Source organism: Salminus brasiliensis, chromosome 15, assembly GCF_030463535.1.
Source record: "Salminus brasiliensis chromosome 15, fSalBra1.hap2, whole genome shotgun sequence".
Lineage (NCBI taxonomy): Eukaryota > Metazoa > Chordata > Actinopteri > Characiformes > Bryconidae > Salminus > Salminus brasiliensis.
Genome location: NC_132892.1, coordinates 33,312,216 through 33,325,832, shown reverse-complemented (window position 1 = coordinate 33,325,832; position 13,617 = coordinate 33,312,216). Strand labels below are relative to the sequence as shown.

General features: G+C 39.4%; 1 protein-coding gene and 1 long non-coding RNA gene across 2 annotated transcripts in view; both read right to left on the bottom strand.

The window, feature by feature from the left end:
• Nucleotides 1–13,617, bottom strand: part of LOC140536121 (sialoadhesin-like) — a gene marked incomplete at its 3' end in the record, with an annotated part of 122,623 nt that overhangs the window by 1,616 nt on the left and 107,390 nt on the right. The window contains exons 13-14 of the mRNA XM_072657768.1: nt 7,337–7,594; nt 7,003–7,251 (exon numbers count right to left, since the gene is read on the bottom strand). Coding sequence (XP_072513869.1) covers nt 7,003–7,251; nt 7,337–7,594 — 507 coding nt within the window. The remainder of the gene's footprint in view (nt 1–7,002; nt 7,252–7,336; nt 7,595–13,617) is intronic.
• On the bottom strand, nt 1,600–5,445 carry LOC140536132 (uncharacterized). The gene is made up of 4 exons (XR_011977580.1): nt 5,358–5,445; nt 4,780–4,848; nt 2,485–2,553; nt 1,600–2,351 (listed from the first exon to the last, which is right to left on the bottom strand). It is a non-coding gene; the product is annotated as an uncharacterized lncRNA (long non-coding RNA).

Genomic DNA, 13,617 nt, shown 5'->3' with positions numbered 1-13,617 from the left:
TAGTACTTTTGTACTTTCCTGAACTATAGAGACAGTTACAACAAACAATCATCTCTTTATGATACATTTGTTTTCAGGTGTCCCAATACTTTTGTCCTATAGAGTAGAAATGAATGTTGTAATTATCTTTAGTGGTAGTTAGATCATAGATAGCAGAATAATAAGACTTCAGGGCATAAAAATGACAAACTATGAACCTTAAACACTGTTTCTCCTATTTAAAATCCAGCAGAACAAGATCACAGCTGTAAAATATTTTCAAAAACCCAAAATTGTTACGTAACCAGTCTTAGCCTAACAGTCTTATATTTACACCCCTAACATGCACCCCATAACCCCTGCCCACTAGATGAAGTCCTAATCTCACGGTGGTCTTTAAAGGTATTCTAGACTAAGGTAAATTATGCTATGCTATGTGGCTACTGTGGGCTGTGCTGAACTGTGCTGAAAACCAGCCAATAAAAGCAATTTCTTTAGTTTGCTTTTTTTTCTTCCATGAACCATCCTCAAAAGGATAATCAGCATATTTAATTATAAGGTAAAATAACAGGGTGGTAAATAGTTCAGATATGAGATGATTTTTCACCCTACCCAAAGTCACACACTTACTGTTTATACCTCAAACAACAACTGAAATGCTCAATAAATGCAGATTTAGACACTATGATAAGAAAGAAAAGATATCATAGTTTCATAAGTTGTGAACTGTTCAATAGAACATGGTCATCATCACCGGTGGGTTGATCAGTGCTGATCTCAGCACAGAAATACCCAGCTGGTTTTGTGGAGTGGAGAATAAACATGATCACGGCTGGGCCTCGCGGAAGCATCTCAGCACAAAGATGATTCATCACACTGATCTTTACCAATAAAGTTGATCTTCACATTTTAAAGCTTTTGGAAAACTACAAATCTCTAATCTTCTGAAAGAAAAAGTGAGATTTGAACCTGCTTTCTGAAGGCTTCTCAACTGAAAACATGATGTTAAATTTCATGAGCCTACAGGGGCGCCATTGTGGGAGGATTGCAACAATTCTGACAGCCTGTGACTGACAGAGGTTTGACTAAACTGCATTAGAACATTTGTAAACCTATTGGTTCAGACCAAAACTACTTGGACCACTGCACTGGGAAAACCTCTAGTTGTAGCCAAGCAAAAAAAACTGGCCTGTCTGAAATTTTTATTTATTTATTTATTTAAAATTGGGCACTACTGAAAACACATTTCTGAAAAAGAACTATAAATATTTATGCTTTTTGTGTAAAATGAGCATTTAAACCATTAACAATCTAAAGTAAATTGCTTACCGTCCAGTACTGAGGCTCATCTACTGCATCCAACTGTCGAATGGTGAGAGCACAGGAAACAATACAATGACATGTGAAACTATTTCTAAGCTCTTTGAAATGTCGTCATGTGTTCTTTACCCTTATCAGTTTCAAATCAATAGTATCTCTAGAGGAAGGCTCTCACCACTTCTCTGAACTCAGGAAACCCTTCAAATTTTTGACAACTATTCAGTCAACAGAAAAAAACAGTTCTGCATGTCGGTATAGTTTATATAAATTTTATTTTTCAAGCAAAGAAAGATAGAGATGAAGCTTGAAGGATGTTTGAAGTAAAGTAACACTTTACTTAGAGTCTTTTACACTACATTCACATTAGGACATTTATAAGAAGGACACTATATATCCAAATGTTTGTGGACACCCATTCTAATGTAGGCATTCTGCTAATTTACATTGCACCAATTGCTGACAATGAGTCTAGTCCCTGTAGAGACTTATTACCAATAGAATAGTACTCTCTAGAACAGATAAGCATGAAATGAACCTTATGCCACCCTGCCAGATGCCGGGGGGGGGGGTGGTAGAGGGGTATAAAGTTTCTCAGCATTTAGCTGTGGAGCAGTGGAAGAACTGTGTTCTCTGGAATGATGGGTGGTGCTCCAGCCAATACTTTTAGGATGAGTCAGGGAGTTGGGGATGAGATCTTGGCCTCACTAATGATATTGTCACTGAATGCAATGCTCACAGCAATGCTCCTCTAGAATCTAGTAGAAAGCCACCTTCTCTGGACAGTAGAGACAGTTACCCCAACAAAAGCAGGAGAAACTGTTTTATGTCCTTGATTTCAAAAGAAACCATGCATAAGCAGGTGTCCCAATACTTTTGCCTATATAGTGTAGAAATTCTGCTTTAGGTCATTGGAGTATATTCATATCATGTTATATCTGAGTTTAAATGTTTCTGCAAGGAAATTAAAGCTTTGCAAGTAAAAAGTCACTCCATTTTTGGGGCTGGTTTGGAAGATGTGGGAGGAGATGTTCTCACTGGTGCGTCCTCAAATCCTATGGATAGGTGAGGTAGTAGAGTAGAGTATACACAGAAACACATAGTTAATAGTGTAAAATACAATTGACTTTAGTTCAACTACAATAAACTAAGCATCAGTGAATTATGTCTGATTATTCTAGAACTTACTTCCACATTCAAATAGTCTGGAATACTGGACACATCGTCATCAGAGGGACGGAAGTTGTGTTCATCACTCTATCAAACAGAGTTAGAGAACAGGTTTTTTATATATATATATATATATATATATATATATATATATATATATATATATATATATATATATATATATAACAACACTGACAAAATGACACTTTGACACAATGAAAATTAGTCTGTGTGCAGATTATATAACAGTGTAAATGTATTATTCCCTCAAAATAACTCAATATACAGCCATTAATGTCTAAGCCACCGGCAACAAAAGTAAGTACACCCCTTAGAGACTATACCCCTAAATGTCCAAATTGAGCACTGCTTGTCATTTTCCCTCCAAAATATCATGTGATTCGTTAGTATTACTAGGTCTCAGGTGTGCATAGGGAGCAGGTGTATTAAATTCTGTGGTACAGCTCTCACACTCTCTCATACTGGTCACCGAAAGTTCCAGCATGGCACCTCATGGCAAAGAACTCTCTGAGGATCTTTAAAGATGAATTGTTGCACTACATGAAGATTGCCAAGGCTACAAGAAGATTGGCAACACCCTGAAACTGAGCTGCAGCACAGTGGCCAAGATCATCCAGTGTTTTAAAAGAGCAGGGTCCACTCAGAACAGACCTTGTCTTGGTCGTCCAAAGAAGTTGAGTGCACGTGCTCAGCATTACATCCAAATGCTGTCTCTGAAAGATAAGTGCAGAAGTGCTGTCAGCATTGCTGCAGAGATTGAAGAGGTGGGGGGTCAGCCTGTCAGTGCTCAGACCATATGCCACGCTAGATCAAATTCGTCTGCATGGCTGTCACCCCAGAAGGAAGCCTCTTCTGAAGTCTGTACACAAGAAAGCCCGCAACCAGTATGCTGAACACATGTCAACAAAGGACCTGGATTACTTGAACCATGTCCTATGGTCTGATGAGACCAAGATTAATTTGGTTTGGTTCAGATGGTCTCAAGCATGTGTGACGGCAATTAGGTGAGGAGTACAAAGATAAGTGTGTCATGCCTACAGTCAAGTATGGTGGTGGGAATGCCATGATCTGGAGCTGCATGAGTGCAGCAGGTGTTGGGGAGTTACATTTCATTGAGGGACACATGAACTCCAAAATGTACTGTGAAATACTGAAGCAGAGCATGATCCCCTCCCTTCGAAAACTGGGTCGCAGGGCAGCGTTCCAGCATGATAATGACCCCAAACACACCTCTAAGACGACCACTGCTTTATTGAAGAGGCTGAGGGTAAAGGTGATGGACTGGCCAAGCATGTCTCCAGACCTAAATCCAATAGAGAATCTTTGGGGCTTCCTCAAGCGGAAGGCGGAGGAGCGCAAAGTCTTGAATATCCGCCAGCTCCTTGATGTCGTCATGGAGGAGTGGAAAAGCATTCTAGTGGTAACCTCTGAAGCTCTGGTAAACTCCATAATGGTGGCCACACAAAATATTGACACTTCAGAAACATTCACTAAGGGGTGTACTCACTTTTGTTGCTGGTGGTTTAGACATCAATGGCTGTACACATATATATATATATATATATATATATATATATATATATATATATATATATATATATATATATATATATATATATGTATGTATGTATGTATGTATGGAAAGGTAACAATAATACAACTGAGATATTTTTATTCTAATCTGAATGGATTTGACACAGAGTTCAAAATAAAGTGCTATATTTTGGTTCACAAATCACAGACACACTACTTTCATCACCTCTGGACACAGGAAATGGGGAGATAATAGTACAAGGCATATTGGTGCCATCAACAGAGTAGAGTTGGTAATGAAGCAAAGGTGTCCCAATTTAAACTTAATGGACAAAAGTACTGGGACACCTGCTCATTCATTGTTTTTTTTTCTGAAATCAGGGACAAATAAAAAAAGAGTTTGTTCTATTTTTGTTGGAGTAACTCTAGTCTCTACTTTCCAGGGTAGACAGTGTTTTACTAGATTTTGGAGGAGCATGTAAGGATTGTATTGCATTCAGAGACAAGAGCCAGAGAGTCATATTGTATTGTCAGTACTCCTCTACAAGGACTACACAAGCTGTGTGTGTGCATCTGTGTCTGCAATGGGTGCAACTTAAAGTAGCTAAATGCATTCATTATAAGGGGTGTCCACAAACATTTGACCAGTAAAATAATTAAGAAGAAAAGATAAGTCGTTCATGTTTCCTGAAGTACTGCGATCTGCATCATCACTTGCTAGCTGCTGAGTCTGATCACTCTTAAACATCTTGAACTCACTTCTATGCTCTCGTAGTCTGGAATACTGGAAGCATCATCCTCAGAGGGGTGTGCATTGTCTTTAATGGCCTGCAGAGAAGAGAGTTAATGAACAGGTCAGAAAAGGATCCAACAAGGGTTAAGAACGCGGCCCTGAAAAGGACATTGTGTTTTCTGTAAATATTTTAAATGGGTTTAAGATAATTATCCGGAGATAATATTTGTGATGATGGTGTAAGGAATCACTGTCTGCCGCCGCCTACCAGCAGAGGGTGACGGCAGCGAAATCCTAGGGGTAATCAGTGCCAACCAGACACACCTGGTGGTCACAGCATTTAAGGCTGTGACAAACTGCACTTCTCCGTCACACCTTTGTAGAGGGGTGACCGGTATAAATAAATAAAATAATTCTAGTCATGGAAAAACAACTTCTAGCACTCTTTAACAGTGGTGCTTTTTCTAGTGGGTGTGGTTTATGTAAATTGTGACCCATTTTACAGCTCTGTTTTGGTGTAGTTGGGATAGAAACATTGTTTGATAGTATCATTTATTATCTGAACCCTTACTTGTACATCAAGTGCAAAAGTCTGATTACTCACTTCTACATTTATGTAGTCTGAAATACCGGATGTGGCATCAACAGGCGGCTGAGGGTTGTGCCCGACGTTCTGCAGAACAGAAAGATAAAAAAAAGAAAAGGAAAAGGATTTAAATATAAAGATTCATGGAAAAATGCGGGAGAGTTGCATGAGATTTTTTTTTTTTTTTTTTTTTCAAATTAATTATCCCAAAGTAATTACCTCAATATAAATAATAAACTTAAGTGCAATTCCAACTTTACGCCACTCACTATTCTTTCCCCATTTCCTGTTTTTAAGACATGTTGTTCAGGGGCTTTCCGGAAAACATATTGGCTATAGTACTGGAGGCCGAGAACAAATGAAAGTCCTATGTAATGGTCAAATTCCCTTACAATAAAAAATCCACTAGATAATTTCGATTAGAATAGTTTCAACCATGGATACACAATTTAGAGGCTTAGGAAGATCGTATTTATGGGATAATGTAATAATTATCTCAGGAGTTTAGGATATTATCTCAAGAAGAATAATCAGAGTAGTATCTACCTCAGGATAACATCATTGGAAAATAATCCTGAGGTAATTTCAAATTAGTTTCAAAATAGTACCCTAATTAGCTAAAATAATAAATAAATAAATAATAAAGAGCTTTTTTTACCCATTATAGAAAAAACATAATTTTCTTTCCTCTTATCCTTTTTGATGTGCTGAAGTAAAAAAGTCATATCCTTATCTTACATCTAGAACTCTGTAGGTACTCACCCCAAATGCATGGTCCTCCATATTTCTGTTCTGTCTCTTTCTCCTGCTCTCAGAAAACAGTTGGCATCTATATTGTTATTCTACAGTGTTTATCTTAATGTTGTTCATTTTGAACTTATGCAACCAAATCATCTAAAAAATAAAGTAATTGAATTATAGTATGATGTGGGATAGTGATTCTGACCTCATGCAGAAAACTACAGTGAGAAAAGCTGCAATCCCACAAACTCCGACTCCAACACATGTGTAAAGAATCGCAGAGTGGTCTGCTGACATACAGGCAACAGTCAAACTTGCACACAACCAGAAACTGGAACACAACACTAAAGTCTCTACAGTTTAATCTTATTTATTTATTGTTTGATTGATTGATTGTTTTTCCACCTGCAGGTTAGATGACTACCTATCACATAGTGGAGGCCTACCTACAGTAAATGCAGACTGGAGGGCTGTGGTGCTGACTAGATTTGAACTAATGATCTCCGCATACTTTACAAGCCAGCAATTAGATGGTTGCTCCAGTCTAGAGCTGTTTCCAGAATTGTGTGTTTTATGTGGTGTCAAGCTGTAGGCTGGCCCTAACAACTAACAAATACTCTTCAAACATAGGAAGAACATTTTAGGTCATATCTCAGCAAGCACACAGAGCTTCATTGTTAAAGCTACAAGCTCCACAGTCTTGTGGTGGGGATGTTCCACCTGTAAAGAATGTGGAGTTAGGAGTCTTGCCCACTGACTAGTAATAGTGTTCTGTAGTGGGCTTGTCCAGCCAAAGAATTAGATCCTAACGTCCTATGTGTAAAATACTCTAACCTGCTATGGTACACCAACTAGGCACTTAATGAGACAATGCATCAATTACAAACCATGGATAATAACTATAATAAAAACATGTGTTTACCTTTCAAAATGACTTGCTTGGCAGCTGATCTCTGAGCTCCATGTCGATTCTGAGCCTGGCAGTAGTATGATCCACTCTGTGGAGGACTGTAAGTGTGTCCAGATCCTACAGGTGAGCTTTCTCCTTCTTTAAACCAGGTGAAGATCTCCACCGGTGGGTTTGCATCACTGCTGCAGGTCAGATTCACAGAATTGTCCTCTATTATTTCTTCAGACGAACTGATGGACACTGAAACCATCTTTGGAGGATCTATTACAGACAGGAGAAGATCATTGAGTAGATTCAGGAAATCATTTAACAGAGTCTGGAGTCTTAGAAATCATCACCAACTTACACAGAACATTTAAATAGACAGCAGTGGAGCTTCTCTCTCCAACTTCATTACGACTCTGGCATGTGTATCCTCCACTGTCCTCAGAGCTGATGTTGGGAAAGCTGTACGTTTCTCCTTTTCCTACTGATGATGATCCTTTAAACCAGGTGTAGATCTTCACAGGTGGGTTTGCATCACTGCTGCAGGTCAGATTCACTGAACTGCCCTCAACTGTTTTACCAGAGGGGCTGATGGACACTGAGACACTCTTTGGAGGATCTAGACACAGATATGTCTTTAGTGTTTCTTGCTAATATCTAATATCACTGTGTAGTTAAACCATTCCCAGAGTTTAGTGAAGAATGTGGACTTTACTCACATCTGACTCTGAGAGTTTGAGCAGTAGAGGGTAGATGTTCAGATCCTCTTACAGCACAGCTATAACTGCCTGCATCCTCACTACTGACTGTCTGCAGGTGGAGCTGGTTGTTATTGATGGTCTTTGTGGTTAAAGGACGTCCATTTTTGTACCAGATGAATGTTGGATCAGTCAGACTGCAGGTGCTTTTACACGTCAGAACTGCTGTTAGTCCCTCAGTCACTTCTCCAGGGGATTCCACATGGAGCTCTAAGACAACATAAATGCAGAAAATCAGAGAAATTTTAGTATATATTAATAGATATAACAGTAGATATAATATTTACTTTGCCTCATTAATTGTGTAATAAAGTAGTTGTATAATTACATAAGTAAAAAACAAAGTTCACAGCTTGTGTAATTACATAAGCTGTATTACTGCAATCCAACGATGAATACATCACCAGTAGTTATTTTGTTATTGCATGGATTGTTAATGTGTAATTACAAAGGTATAAACACAATATACAGAAACCACTGTCTTACCTGTAACCTTCAGCTTAACTCCAGGTATCCCTTTCCATCTTTCTTTCTCTTCATTTGTGATAATCCTGAAGTAGTACTCTTTTTCATCCTTCTTCATTACATTACTCAGTTTGAGGGAGAATTGTTTCTGTTCATTAGTGAAATAATCAATCCTGCCTGAGTAATCTAGGACTTTACTCAGATCAGTCACACCCTGAGTTGGATCTATGAACCAGAATGTCTCGGTCACTGTAAGGTCTTGTGGGAGTGTAAAAGTGCCGTTCATAAACACTGTGGATCCGTTTAAAGCACAGATTTCCTGCTGGTTGTAGTCCACACTCCACTCTTCTCTAGAAGCTTCTGAAACATATGAAGCAGTAAATCTGATTACTAAGGCTGGAGCATTTGAACATTATACACACTGTCAGTGTTGTAAAAATGTAAAAGCATTGCAAATAAAAACATATCCAGTGTTACAGTAGGATGTATGTACTCACCTGCAATTATGAGCAGGAGAAATAGAGGAGAAAGAGCCAATCTGAGTGGGGGTGTCATTTTAGCCTTCAAAATCAGGAAAATAGTATTGTAATGAGTGCAATATACATACAGTGGGGGGGGAGTATTTATTCAGTCATCAATTGTGCAAGTTCTCCCACTTAAAAAGATGAGAGAGGCCTGTAATTGACATTACAGGTAGACCTTAACTATGAGAGACAAAATGAGAAAAACAAATTCTGAAAATCACATTGTCTGATTTTTAAAGAATTTATTTGCAAATAATAGTGGAAAGTAAGTATTTGGTCAATTACAAAAGTTCATCTCAATACTTCGTTATATATCCTTTGTTGACAATGACGGAGGTCAAACGTTTTCTGTAAGTCTTCACAAGGTTGGCACACACCGTTGCTGGTATGTTGGCCCATTCCTCCATGCAGGGTTTCTATGGGGTTGAGATCTGGAGACTGGCTAGGCCACTCCAGGACCTTGAAATGCTTCTTACGAAGCCACTCCTTTGTTGCCCTGGCAGTGTGCTTGGGATCATTGTCATGCTGAAAGACCCAGCCACGTTTCATCTTCAATGCCCTTGCTGATGGAAGGAGGTTTGCACTCAAAATCTCACAATACATGGCCCCATTCATTCTTTTATGTACACAGACCAATCGTCCTAGTCCCTTTGCAGAGAAACAGCATGATGTTGCCGCCCCCATGCTTCACAGTTGGTATGGTGTTCTTAGGACGCAACTCAGCATTCACTCTCCTCCAAAAACAACGAGTTGTGTTTGTACCAAACAGTTCTACTTTGGTTTCATCCGACCATAAGACATTCTCCCAATACTTTTCCGGAACATCCAAATGCTCTCTAGCAAACTTCAGACGGGCCGGATATGTACTGGCTTAAGCAGGGGAACACGTCTGGAACTGCAAGATCTGAGTCCCTGGCATCGTAGTGTTTTACTGTCGGTAGCCTTTGTAACGTTGGTCCCAGCTTTGTGCAGGTCATTCACTAGGTCCCCCCTTGTGGTGCTGGGATTTTTGCTCACCGTTCTTGTGATCATTTTGACCCCACAGGCTGAGATCTTGCGTGGAGCCCCTGTGAATTTCCCCACTGCGGGACTAATAAAGGACTATCTTATCTTATCTTATCTTATCGAGGGACATTAGCAGTGGTCTTATAGGTCTCCCATTTTCTGATTATTACTCCCACAGTAGATTTCTTCACACCAAGCTGCTTGCCAATTGCAGATTCAGACTTCCCAGCCTGGTGCAGGTCTACAGTTTTGTTTCTGGTGTCCTTCGACAGCTCTTTGGTCTTCACCATAGTGGAGTTTGGATTGTGACTGTTTGATGTTGTGGGCAGGTGTCTTTTATACTGTTAAAGAGTTCAAACAGGTGCCATTAATACAGGTAATGAGTGGAGGACAGAGAAGCCTCTTAAAGAAGTTACAGGTCTGTGACAGCCAGAAATCTTGTTTGTTTGTAGGTGACCAAATACTTATTTTCCACCATTATTTGCAAATAAATTATTTAAAAATCAGACAATGTGATTTTCAGATTTTGTTTTCTCATTTTGTCTCTCATAGTTGAGGTCTACCTATGATGTTAATTACAGGCCTCTCTCATTTCTCTCTCTCAACAATTTTGTCAATTGTCCTGACCTAATCATGCATTGATGGAAAGATGCCAAAGGTGGACGAATTAAAACATGCAAAGTCTGTTATCATACCGTTATTATTTATTGTGATGGCCTCTTTGGGAGAACTTACACAATTGGTGACTGACTAAATACTTTTTTCCCCACTGTATATATATATACAGTGAGTCCAAGAAGTATTTGATCCCTTGCTGATTTTCTTCGTTGGCCCACTAATAAAGACATGATCATTCTATACTTTTAATGGTAGATGTATTCTTACATGGAGAGACAGAATATTAAAAAGAAAATCCAGAAAATAAATCTAAGGAATATATATTAATTGATTTGTATTTCATGGAGTGAAATAAGTATTTGATCCCTTAGTATTCATTAGCAGTTCTGGCTTTTACAGACCAGTTAGACACTCCCAATCAACTTGTTACCTGACCTGAAGCCACCTGTTCTCACTAATCACTTGTGTGAAAAACACCTGTCCACAGAATCAGACAGATCACACAGATTTCAAGTCTCCAACATGGGTAAAACCAAAGAGCTGTCACAGGACCTCAGAGTCAGAATTGTTGACCTTCACAAAGCTGGAATGGGCTACAAAAAGATTAGTAAGGTGTTGGATGTGAAAGTAACAACTATTGGTGCAATTATCAGAAAGTTTAAAGAGTATAACATGACAATCAACAGACCTCGGCCCGGTGCTCCAAAGAAGATTTCGCCTCGTGGGGTGGCAATGATGCTGAGAACAGTCAGAAATCGTCCTGCAACCACTCGGCAGGAGTTAGCAAATGACCTGAAGGCAGCTGGGACCACAGTTTGCAAGGAAACAATTGGCAACACTTTGCGCAACAATGGATTCACATCCTGCAGTGCCCGAAAGGTACCCCTGCTGAAGAGAGCACATGTGGAGGCGCGCCTCAAGTATGCCAATGATCATTTGAAAGATGAACCAAGTTATTGGGAGAAGGTTTTGTGGTCAGACGAGACCAAAATTGAACTTTTTGGCCTCAACTCCACCCGCCATGTGTGGAGGAAGAAAAATGCTGCCTATGACCCCAAGAACACTGTGCCCACCGTCAAGCATGGAGGTGGAAGCATAATGTTTTGGGGGTGTTTCTCTGCCAAGGGTACAGGGCTACTTCACCGCATCACTGGGAAGATGGATGGAGCCATGTACCGCACAATCCTGAGGGACAACCTCCTCCCCTCTGCCAGGGATCTGAAAATGGGCCGTGGTTGGGTCTTCCAACATGATAACGACCCTAAACATACAGCAAAGGCAACAAAGGATTGGCTCAAGAAAAATCACATTAAGGTCATGGAGTGGCCCAGCCAGTCGCCAGACCTCAATCCGATCGAAAATCTATGGAGGGAGCTGAAGGTCAGAGTTGCCAAGCGACAGCCCACCAACCTTCATGATTTAGAGAGGATCTGCAAAGAAGAGTGGGCCAAAATTCCCCCTGGTGTGTGTGCTAAACTTGTGGTTAACTACAACAAACGTCTCACCGCTGTGCTTGCAAACAAAGGCTTTGCCACTAAGTATTGAGTGTGTTTGGCAAGAGGGATCAAATACTTATTTTCCTCATTGAAATACAAATTAATTAAAATATATTCTTTAAAATTATATTCTGGATTTTTGTCTTGATATTCTGTCTCTCCATGTTAGAATATATCTACCATTAAAAGTGCAGAAGGATAGTGTCTTTATTAGTGGGCAAACAAAGAAAATCAGCAAGGGATCAAATACTTCTTGGACTCACTGTATATATATGTATGTATGAAATCAGCTGTTTACCATATTTCATTATGTATAGAGATGTACGTAATGTATTTTTAGAAATGCATAAAAGACAATAAAACATTGTTTAATATTGAGAGTTCTGAACATGGAAGTGATGGGCCATGAACCTCAAACACTTCCTTGAAGGGAACATTCAACATAACCAAAACAGAACTGGAAAACAACCAATTTCAGAACCTCAAAGCTGTCATCCAATCGTCTTGACTTCTTAAATGTACATATTCCCCAACCACTAGAAAAGGCTGGTCAAAGCTGATGTAACTGTAAAATGGCAAATTCAGGAAAATATGCAATCAAGGCTAAAGAGGCTAGAATCCGACACTAGTAATCCACTTGAAGCATCACTCTGCAATGACCTATGGGGAAGCTAGTAAAGCTAAGTGGGTGCCATGTCTGGCCTGGAATACAAAGATTGATGGGTTAAAAGCTGACCCTACCAGGGCATAGTACACTCTTAAATATAAAGGTGCTACAAATGCTTCTTTGAGTAAATAGAAGAACCACTTTTGGTTCCATAAAGAACCATGTTTGTCATAGAGATGTGTGAGGGTGAAGAACCTATAAAAGACTCAAACCTTTTGTAGCACCATTATTTTTTACAGTCTACAATCTCTTTAGCAAGCTTACCACACCCCTCACTCGTAATGCTAGGCTGGGCCTATGTCATGCTATACTATGTGGCTACTGTGAGCTGGTGAACCAGCCACAAAAAGCAGAAGTTATCATTTTGACTCTACAAGCCTTCAACAAAAGTAAACTTACTTTTTAAATTAACTAGCACCTTTAGACATGTTGGTGAAGCCATGTGGCTGATGTTGGGCAGTTTTCCCAGAAGCATCTGAGCACAAAGATAATTCATTAAGTTACCAGTAAAGCTTATCTTTATACTTCTGAAATGAATACTCTCCTTTGACTTAATGCAGATGTTCTACACTATATAGACAAAAGTATTGGGACACATGCTCGCTCTTTGTTTCTTCTGAAATCTAGGGAATTAAAAAATGTCATACTGGGTAACTGGAAACCACAGATCTTCTGAAGAACAGAGTGAAATCTATACCAGCTTTCTGAAGGTTTCTCACCTGAAGCTATGTTGTGGGCCTATTCTGGCAAAAGGTGGACAGGACAGGGATGCTACTTTGTGTATGTTGGGCTAAAATGAAAGTATAACATTCACTACACTATAAAAAGGTCATACTTTCAGAGAACCTCCAACATATTCAGATGATGCACCACGGCACCCGTACCTTAAAACAGAGTGATTTTACTGCAGCGTGGTAACTTTGACCAAATGAGTCAAGCAAACTGAATAAATCATTTACATCTACAGCATTTAGCAGACACTCTTATCCAGACAGACTTAAAAAAGTGCTTCACTGTTTACTCAAGAATAACCTCTTCTACTGTAGTTTAAATAGACTACAAATCAAAGATCCCTCTAATCTTAGACACGGCTAAACACAAGTCAATGT